Below are 10,199 nucleotides of genomic sequence, written 5' to 3'. Positions count from 1 at the left end.
TGAGTTCAATTCAACTGCAGTTCATGCACTTTTCAAACTCAATGCCACAAGAAGTTAATGATATCATGATCATCAGGATATCAAAACACGTGCTGAATGTGTGAGTGTGTGTGTCAATCCTTAGTCATCTTACCGCCAACCCTAACACATGCAACATCAAGTACGTCTCAAGCTAAAGGTTCAGTTCCATAACTCATGGGCATCAGAGTGTTTAGTGTGGGTTTCTCTCTATGGGGTTGAGAAAGGGATAAACTCAAAATTTGGAGGTTTAAATGTTTATGAATGAGTAACAAGCAAACATTGATCACATGATAAGTATATTGTCAAATAAGAATTCATCAACTTCATCCCACAATCCTACTTGGGATCAAAATAGTCAATGCAAATGGTTTGTAGTATGGTTTGGGTTAAGCTGTATGAAAAGAAGGATATGAGGATTCAAAGACTTCCAAGCATATAGTCAGGTACCTCATCAAGCACTTCGATAGATTACCTCTTTTAATCAATACACTCTTCAATATTTCAACCCCAAAATCAATCAAATATATATTTTTTTATTTTTCTTGTGTTTTTTTGGGTGCTTTACTTGAGCACATACTATCTATTGTCATTTTCTTACTTCTATTCTTCACAAATAAACATCCAATACTTACTACATACTTGGAAGTAAAAGTTAGGCAAATACGTGTATAGGCTACTTTCCAGTATAGAGAAGTATGTATAACATGGGTGTATGAAGAAAATGCTATATATGTGTATGGCTCAAAGTGGCTACTAGAGGCTGCAATTATTGAGAATTGGCTTGAAAGGCTCAAATATTGATCTTATATTGACTTTCATCATTTCCTAAGTAACATATCATCTTACCACAAACCATATGTTCTCAAAAGAGTTTCCAATTCACAAAATCAATGAGAGCTTATTGTCATTTTTAATATGTTTTGGCTCTCAATTCTCCCAACTCTTACATAAAAACTTAAGCAAGAGACTCCTCTAACTACATGTGTTGAACCACTATCTTACCACTAAGCTTGTGTGCTCAAAAAGAGTTCAGCAAATATCTCAACATCCAACTTTCATAAACAATATTAATTCCTAGCGGCATATGTTGTCATTCAAGAACATGTAGCAAATTTGGGACATAAAAAAAGACCAAAATTCCATGAAAAGTATGCTATTCACAACAAAATTTAAGTTAAACTCTCCTCCCAACTAAATATTCATTGTCCTCAATGCAAAAATATGTCTGCAAAATAAAGTAAGGAAAGATGTCACCTGAGTGTCGAAGTAAATCACATAAACTGAAGTGTAAGAAGTTTGAAAGTCTACAGTGGAAAGGATGATACAGAAAATGAAAATAAACTGGAGAATGCAGTGAATAATGTATAGAATTAACCTAAAAAGAATACAAAAATAAAAATAATAAGAAAGAGAAGAGAACGAACTCCTCTTGGGTTGCCTCCCAAATAGCACCTTTATTTATTATCGTTGGCTCGACCCAGTATTGCCTTCTTCAGCCTGCATCTAGCTAGGGCATTTGCAATCTTCATTGCATTGCATCAATCTCATTAGAGATAAGCACCAGTGATATTTCATAATCCTGCAAATTATCAAAAGCAGTACAGATATCAACATACTCCCCGTCATCATATCCTACTAGAATTTCAGAATTCAGAAGGAAAGAGCTCAAAGGGTCGGGGTCTATAATTGTAGGTGCTTCCTCCTGAACGAGTACATCAATCATGAATGTTTGATGACACTCATCATCCTCCTCGAGTTGCTTCATGATGTAAAAGATATTGACTTCTAAAGTCATGTTCCTAAATGATAGTTTCATTAGACCATTCCTGCAATTAATAAGAGAATTAGCTATGGTAAGAAAAGGTCTACCAAGAATAATGAGAATCTTGGAGTTAACTCTCACATTAACTTTCAAGTCCAATACCAAGAAATCCACAGGATAGCAAAATTTGTCAATTTGTACCAACACATCCTTAACTATTCCCTTAGGTTTAATAGTGGATCGATCAGTAGGATATCCCCCTAATGGTCACTGAACTTTGTAGAATATCCCTTAGGAGGTCACCGAACTTTAATATGTCCTTGAATGGTCACTGAACTTTGTCGAAATCCCCCAAGAGGTCATTGAACTTCAAAACATCTCTAAATGGTCACTGAGTTTTGTCGAAGTTCCCCAGAAAGGTCACTCAATGTTGCAAATTGAGACTTCATACATAACTAGTTTAGTGACCTCCCATGCAAAGTTCAGTGACCATTCAGGGACATTTTGATGTTCGGACATTTAGGGACGTATTGAAGTTCGGTGACCTCCTAGGGGATTTTCTGCAAAGTTCAGTGACCATTGGGGGGGATTTCCTCATCGATCAGCTAATTGTAGGACTACAAAAGTATGTTTGATCTCACCTAGACCTAACGTTGAGTATATAGCATAAGGCATGATATTGACACTAGCCCCTAAATCGAGAAGAGTTTGTGCAAATTCATGGTTCCCAATGGTGCAAGACACAGTGGGGCAAACATGGTCCTTATACTTGGATGGAATCCTTTGCTCAAATATTGCACTTAGTTGTTAAGTCAGGAAAGCACTTGGTGTTTTCTTTTTATAGTGCATAACTCCTTAAGGATTTTAGCATATTTAGAAATTTGAGAATCACGTGCAGGAGAGGTAGATTGAGTTTTACCTGTTTGAGGTGTTCTAGGATTTCACTATGTTGTCAAGTAGGTTTTGAGGTAGACTTAAGAGCTTGATGGAATGGTACTCTAGATGAATTCTTTACTTCTATAACTTTTCCAGATTAAGTAGTTATGGCATTAACTTCCTTAAGGTTATTTTCTCCTGAGCATAAGGTTTGTGCCATATGTTATTCCTTAAGGTTTGGTTGAACTTGAGTTGAAAATTTCCCACGTTCTCTACAACTAAAGCATTGGCTAATTTAGACATATGATTTTTTATCTCTTTGTTTTCCTCAACTACCTAGTTAATCATAGTCTCAAATTTTTGGTTTGTTTTACCTTGTGCCTCAATGAATGCATGTAAAGTATCTCCTAGAGGACGTGGGCTGAATTGGAGGTGTATTGTAAGCTCGATTTTGTTGGGCAGGTTGTTGGTTCTCAATCCTCCAATTAAAATTGAGGTGATTCTGCCACCCCGGATTATAGGTTTTAGAATAGGGAGTGTAGGGCTTTTGATATGTACCTAAAGTATTACAGTGCTCCTCATAGACTCCTCCATCTCAACGTAAGTAGCACACTCATACACTGGATGATCAGTACCACCACACACAAAATAGACCCCTAAAGGCTCAACATGGGAAACAGATTGCATGGGTTTTGAATCTTTAGCACGTAGGGCTTTCAAGTTCTCTAGTGAGAGATTCTACCTTGGCTCTAAGGTAATAAATGCCTATGCTAGTGGAATTTCCTTGAGGTCGTAACCTATTGTTACTCTCGATAGCACTAGGTCCAGTCTAGACATGGGCCTTTTCTGCTAGGTCATCTAAGTATTCAATAGTCTCATTTGGATCTTTTTGTAGGAATTCACCATTACTTATCATTTCAACAAATTGACGCTCCCTATGTATTAACCCTTCGTAAAAATAACTCACCATATGCCAACTTTCATAACCGGTGATGGGGGCAAAGGTTTGGAATCCTTTGTACCTTTTTCATGCTTGAGATAAAGTTTTGTTGTCCTTTTGGACAAAATAAGAAATTTATTTTTTTCAAAGCAGTTGTTTTATGATGGGAAAAGTATTTGTCAAAGAATGCCTAGGTCATTTCAGCCCAAGTCCCAATCGAACGTGGTCATAGTGAATGCAGCCAGCTCTTTGCTCGTTCTTTGAGTGAAAATGGGAAAAATTTTAGCATAACTGCATCCAACATACCATGTTGTCTATGGAAGGTTGCCACCACTTCCTCAAACTCCCTAATATGCACGTATGGATTTTAGCTTTCAAGACCATGAAAATTAGGAAGGAGTTAAATAATTCCCGATATTAGGTCCATACATGGAATGTTAGGTGAAAACATGATGCATGATGGTATAGATGTGCGTGTAGGATGAAGGTAATCATGCAAAGTCCTATAGGGTGCATCGTCGTGCTCACCATCAGTCATTGTATTGTGTAATGTGATATTCGAGATGCAGAATCAAAGAGAGGGTTAGAATGTGATTCAAACACTCGTTGAGGCCTTGCAATAAATCGCGCTCGCTCGTCGTAATGCTTGTTAATAAAATATAAAAAAATAAAACTAGATGAAAAATAACAAAATAACTAAAAATAAAGCTAAACTAACTAAAATAATGTAGAAGAGAAACGAAGTCACCATTTTGCTCGAGAATCATTCAATTATTTGTACCGTTTTCCTAGCAATGACGCCAAAACTTGGTTACGCCTAAAGAATAATGCAGTAGATGTAGCACTTTTGGGGTGTCGACTCCACAAGGAATGGACGAATTGTTAAAGGATTTGACAAGCTAGAGTTTTAGTGGTTGTGAGAGGGATTTATGAAATTGAATTAAATTTAAATATCAAAGTGTTAGATTAGTGAAGCACTAAAATTCACTCTCCTGAATTGGATCAATCAACATCGATCATTCATGCATCTTACTAAAAAATTTTGGTTCCTATAATACATTCCCATGTTAATCTATTGGAATCAGATTCAAAAGCGACCATATACATCAAGTATAAGGCAGTAAGGAATCATACCAATGAGATTAATTGAAATTGGAATTCAATAAATATTCGATCAAACTATAAAAAAAGCATGACAAATTCTATAAAAAAATCTAATAAGAATTAAACCACTTTCAAAACCAATTCATGACGAAAAACCTAGATCAATTTAATTTCACTTATAATTCTAGAATTTAGGCTTCCTAAGAATATATTCTGCTTTGATTTATTGAAATACGATTTAAGAAATGATTGTATACCTCAAGCATAAAACAGTAATCAAATCACATCAATAAATCAATTGAAGTTTAAATCCAACAAATATTTTCGTCATTCAATGAAAAAACATAATTGAATCCATGAACAATTTAATAAAAGCTAAACAAATTTCAAAAGTATAATAAGGTATAAATCTAAATCCTAGAGTTATTCGATAATGAAAAGTACGTTACATGAAAGAAAAGATGTTAAAATCTCCAAATTCGATCAAGATCCTTTGTGGTTTCACCAAAATATTTAGAATTTCATGAAGTTCTTAAGCCCAAGATGAGAGAAATGAGATAGGAGATGAGGAGGGACGTGTTCTGGTCGAAGTAGGGTTTAAAATCGAGTGCCAAATTATTTGCAAAAGAGGTTGAATGGAATAAGGAAACTTAAAGATTCGGCCAAAAATTGTTCTGTGCGACTGCTTTCAGTATTTTAGCATAACTTTATCTCCTGATGTCCGATTAAGTCAATTCAAAGTGCGTTGAAGAGCTAACATAAAGGGATACAATTTTTCTAGAGCTCTTTCCAAATTTGAACATTTACTAGATCAAAAGTGGATTTTAATCTCCGGCTGAAAATCTGAAAAATTCTCATGCGATCGAAATTTGATTTGTGAAAATATTATGGTCATATTTAACTTTTTTGACTTTTAATTACACCCAATGGACTTCTAAATTTCTTCAATCATCATTCCATTGCCAATCTCATCTTTAGATTATTTGCAGCTTGGTCCCTGAACTTTCCATTTCTTTCACTTTAGTCCTTTTTCGCTCTTTTCTTCTAAATTCCACCATATTCATCCATTTGTAACCTAAATCAAAATATAACGGTACCCACCGCATTTAGGCATCAATATATCATGCAAATACAAGTATAAATGGATGAAAACATGACAATTTGTGCTATTATCAGAACTCAAAGATATAAGTTTCCACTTCTGTTCTAGAACATGCTTGACATCTGTAAATGTTCTGACAATCCCATCGAACATCTTGATCGTAATAGTACCAACTTCAACAACTTTTTAAGGCGCATTGTTTCTCATAATCACTGCACCACTCGAAACTCCTTCATATGTAGTGAACTAGTCCCTATTTGGACACATATGGAAAGTATATGCTGAATCCAGAACCCATTCCTCACAAGGTTGGGATCCCATATTAGAGATCATAACAAACTCTCTTTCGCTTTGCTCGTTTTCCACAATATCAACCTCCGTTAAATCAACAGACCGTTTTTCCATATCATTGACACCCTCAGCTTTGTTTCTATTTTTCAAGGCATAGCAGTTTGCTCTAATATGCCTCTTCTTCTTGCAATAATGATGTTTCTTCTCAGCAGGCCTAGACTTAAACCTGTTTCTTATATTTTTGCCACGCTTTCTATCTTGACATCTCCCATGAACAATCACATCCTTAGCTTGACCCTCAGATCTTTCCGTAAGATGCCTCATCTTCTCTTTAGACAGTAAGACATCATAGACTGCCTCCACTGTAAGAGTATCACAACTATAAAGAATAGTATATCTAAAAGTCATATATGATGGCGGCAATGAACATAACAACATCAATGCCAAGTCCTCCTCGTCGTACTTAACTCTAAAGTTTCCAAATCGACCACGATTTCTTTGATCAAGGTTAAGTGATCATTTAATGACACACCTTCAGACACCCTATGAGAATACATGCGTTGTTTCAAGTGTAACTTGCTGGTCAAGCTATTTGTCATGCAAAGCTGCTCCAACTTCAATTATAATGCAGCGGCACTTCTCTCCTTTAGAACATCCTGAAGAATTTGATTTGAAAGATAAAGATAATTCTGAGTCAGGGCTTTCCGATCCCTATGCTACTTCTCTTCCCGTGTCTAGGTAGAAGGCATCTTATCAAAGCCAAGCAAGGTTTCACCTAAATCTATCTGCGCAAGAACTGCTCTTATCTTTGCTTGCCATAAACTAAACCTCATGTTTCAATCCAACATCACAATATCATACTTCATTGTTGCCATGCAAAAATCAACCTTATGCTCTGATACCACTTTTTATGAATACAGATCGCAAGATATGACAATAATGAAATAAAACAGAAAAGTAAATAACCCAGAGATTTACATGGAAACCCGATTCGGGAAAAACCATGGACAGAGGAGGAGAAAATTCACTATAATTAATAGGAATGCATTTAAAATATCAAGACTCAATACTCTCAATTGAATCTAAGCTCACAAGATGTTGTAGATTTGTTCTCTCAAGGTTTTCTCTCAAAACTCATGAAAACTTATATCAATTACAACGGATGATGTTTTGTATTTATAGCTATGGCAAAAATCCCTAGTTGTAGATCAATAGGAGTCCAAAACTCGTTAAAATGCAAAAACTCGGAAAACTCCAACGCTCGCACAGCGTCGAACGACAGTGGGACGAAAAGCAAGAGACACCTCTCTGCTCCAATTTTGATAGTTTCGCTTGAGCGTCCAACTAGCGAAGAGCTAGCAAAAATATGGTGTATTTTGCACCCATTTCATAACTTGATCTCTCCAAGATCAACCCAACTACTACTTCTAAAACCCCAAGAATTTGGGTCACACTACAAAAGTTTGCATTTTATCTTTAATCTCGTACAATTATATATTTAGTACATCAAACCAAAAATGTCCATAATAACCATTACATCCATACATAGAAAACCTTATGAAATTACTAATGCTTCTTGGTGAGAGTTACAATGTTCCCATAGGATAAAGGGCAAGTTTATAAGAGAAGTGCCTAAGATTTAAGATTGAAAAGATTGAGAAAGTTGTGAAGGGAGTAGAGAAAAATGAGAAAATAAATAATTGCAGCCAAAAAGCCAGCAATAAGAGCTCCTGTAACGTGGTCGCAGAACTTTGGAACTTGCCCACAAATTGGTAGCCAACCTGCATGACTGTTCCCTTTCTTCCCCACCTGCCCTATAGCCAAACAGGCTGATATGCTCGAATCCAGCAACAACACCATTATCTGCAAATTTGTCAAAAAAAAAAAAAAAAAAACCTCTAATAAGCCTATGTTACCATCTTTAATCTTAAAAAACTGTGAACAAATGTCGAACTTTGGAGTTCTTGAAATAAGTCATATGTCGCCTTTAATATAAATCCAGCCTAAACAAGTAGAGGACCTGATGAAAAATGATTGGGCACCATTAAGGGGTTCCCTCATTGGCAAGCCAGAGGTCTGATCATGCATAGACACATATTTATAAGATTGTGCAAATATCAAAATTTTGATTAAGAAATGAATGTGGTATGCGCAAAAAGGACTTGTCGATGTTAATATAGTAAATAAGGTTATCCACTCTATGAAAGTTTAAGGCTTTAGACGAGGTGGTTTAATACGCAGAGAAATCATGATGTCTCTTACCAAATCAAAAACCAAGATCAAATGCCCACAAGAACTTTTGGAAGGGAAAAAGAGCATTATAAGGGTGTAACCACTTGCTATTGCATTTATTAACGCGAAATACCTGCAAAAATTGCACAAATATCATCATCAATTTCTATAACAATGATACATAATCAATATCATCATAAAAAAAATGCACAAATATCATAAGCAATATCATAATCAAGTATTCTTACTTGAAAGTTGGTGAATTTGTATACTTGGCTTCAAATTTCATGTTCAAGAATTGTGCAGTGTCCTTGCTTGTCACCGTGATCACTGTTGCCGTAACCGCAGCGCCTAAGGCCAGGAGCCTGAGCAGAAAAATGGGAATTCTCTTGGCCAAAGTCATGATTAACTGTATATATATTTTTCAATGTAAATGAACACTGTATGGAGAGATTATATAAATGAAAAACAAGAAGTACAATGGAGTTTGATTTAATCTGTGGGAAGAGGAGTAGAATGGGGAGATGAAAGAAATTGTGTTAGGAAAGACAGATAAGTGGGAGGTGAACTTGTCTTCTTGTTTCGGGGCAGGTTCTTGGTTACCTAATGATAGGTGCACATACCATTGGTGCCATTTGTACCCCCAAATACAAATTCTCCCACCAGTCAAATATTACTTTTATTCTTGTACATTTTTATAGAGAGAATTGGTTTATTTAATTACCCTATAGTTTTGAACATATAGAAGTGCATTCAATTGCTTACATAATTGTTGGGAGCGAAAAAGACGAGACAGTGGTGCAGTATGGTGTGGTGTTCATTATCGAAAAACATAAAAGATTCTTAAATTTTTAATCTCGTCTCTCTAAAATTGATTTTGAGTTAAAAAGATGTGTTTTTAAATTAAAAATTGTACAATTTTCTCGTATTAAAATTAATGCCCAGCTGGTGAATTAACCCAAAACAATTGATATCAATGTTGGCCAGCGATATGACTGTGTAGGTGTGATTACACGTACTATGGCCGAGGACGACTCGGCTGGGAAGCGTTGACGGCTATATTCGGTTCAACTACCAACCGGCTGTTTGTGTACGGTTCTTATCAACGATAATTACGTGGGCAACAAATTGTAATAGTTTTATGTTAAATTGTAATGATTAATATTTATGTGGGCCTACAACTTTTGGGAGGACAAGAAGATGGAAAATTTGGGGGTATTTTAATTTAATGGGCAGTCAAGATTTACACAGCTTTACAATTGATTGTGAATGTAAACTGTAAGCATTGATTTGCACAAAATAAGTTTTAGTCGTATAACTTAAAAAACTAATAAAAGTTTAAGTTAATAGAAATTAAGTCAAAATCGACAATTAATTTTAACCATATTCATGGAATTCATAACTTTTCAGTTTCATTTCATCAAGTTTTAAAAATCTAATTTTTAGTTACATCAAACAAGATGATGTTGTGAGAGTAATGTTTTGGATTTCACTGACAACTTTTACGTCGAAACTTGTGACCACACTCAATAATTTGGTACAAATGGTTCTCAACCTATGGTTTTTTTTTGCGATTTCAAATCCTAACACTTTCTTTCTTTTTACATTCATCCTCGACATATAGTTTGTGCGTGCAAATGATCTACCTATGGTTTTTTTTTGCGATTTCAAATCCTAACACTTTTTTCTTTTTTACTTTCATCCTCGACATATAGTTTGTGTGCGCAAATGATCTTTTTTCCCCCAATAGATTTCATCTATTTATGCTATCTATTTATCATGCTTGATACACTTCTACCCAAATGGGATATACATAGAATTTCTCACTTCTATTGCCTTTTTTTTATTTATAAAATTTTAACTAGAAAATT

The 10,199-nt window shown here is 35.2% G+C and overlaps 1 protein-coding gene across 1 annotated transcript; it reads right to left on the bottom strand.

The window, feature by feature from the left end:
* Positions 1-7,564: 7,564 nt before the first annotated feature.
* LOC111370299 (CASP-like protein 1C1) lies at positions 7,565-8,873 on the bottom strand. Its single transcript, XM_022991972.1, has 3 exons — positions 8,577-8,873; positions 8,359-8,461; positions 7,565-7,959 (listed from the first exon to the last, which is right to left on the bottom strand). The coding sequence occupies exons 1-3, from the start codon at positions 8,729-8,731 to the stop codon at positions 7,729-7,731; spliced, it is 489 nt and encodes a 162-aa protein (XP_022847740.1). The 5' UTR covers positions 8,732-8,873; the 3' UTR covers positions 7,565-7,728.
* Positions 8,874-10,199: the final 1,326 nt, after the last annotated feature.

The sequence above is a fragment of the Olea europaea genome, chromosome 21 (genome assembly GCF_002742605.1).
Source record: "Olea europaea var. sylvestris chromosome 21, O_europaea_v1, whole genome shotgun sequence".
In the NCBI taxonomy this organism is placed as follows: domain Eukaryota; kingdom Viridiplantae; phylum Streptophyta; class Magnoliopsida; order Lamiales; family Oleaceae; genus Olea; species Olea europaea.
Note: the sequence above shows the minus strand (reverse complement) of the source record. Positions and strands in the feature narration are given on the sequence as shown.

Excerpts from the sequence above, each read along its gene's own strand:
- LOC111370299 (XM_022991972.1), bottom strand. The coding sequence starts at position 8,731 with ATGACTTTGGCCAAGAGAATTCCCATTTTTCTGCTCAGGCTCCTGGCC. Across the intron at positions 8,462-8,576 it reads ACAAATTCACCAACTTTCAA|GTATTTCGCGTTAATAAATG; the intron begins GTAAGAATACTT and ends CAATTTTTGCAG. Across the intron at positions 7,960-8,358 it reads TGATCTTGGTTTTTGATTTG|ATAATGGTGTTGTTGCTGGA; the intron begins GTAAGAGACATC and ends ACAAATTTGCAG.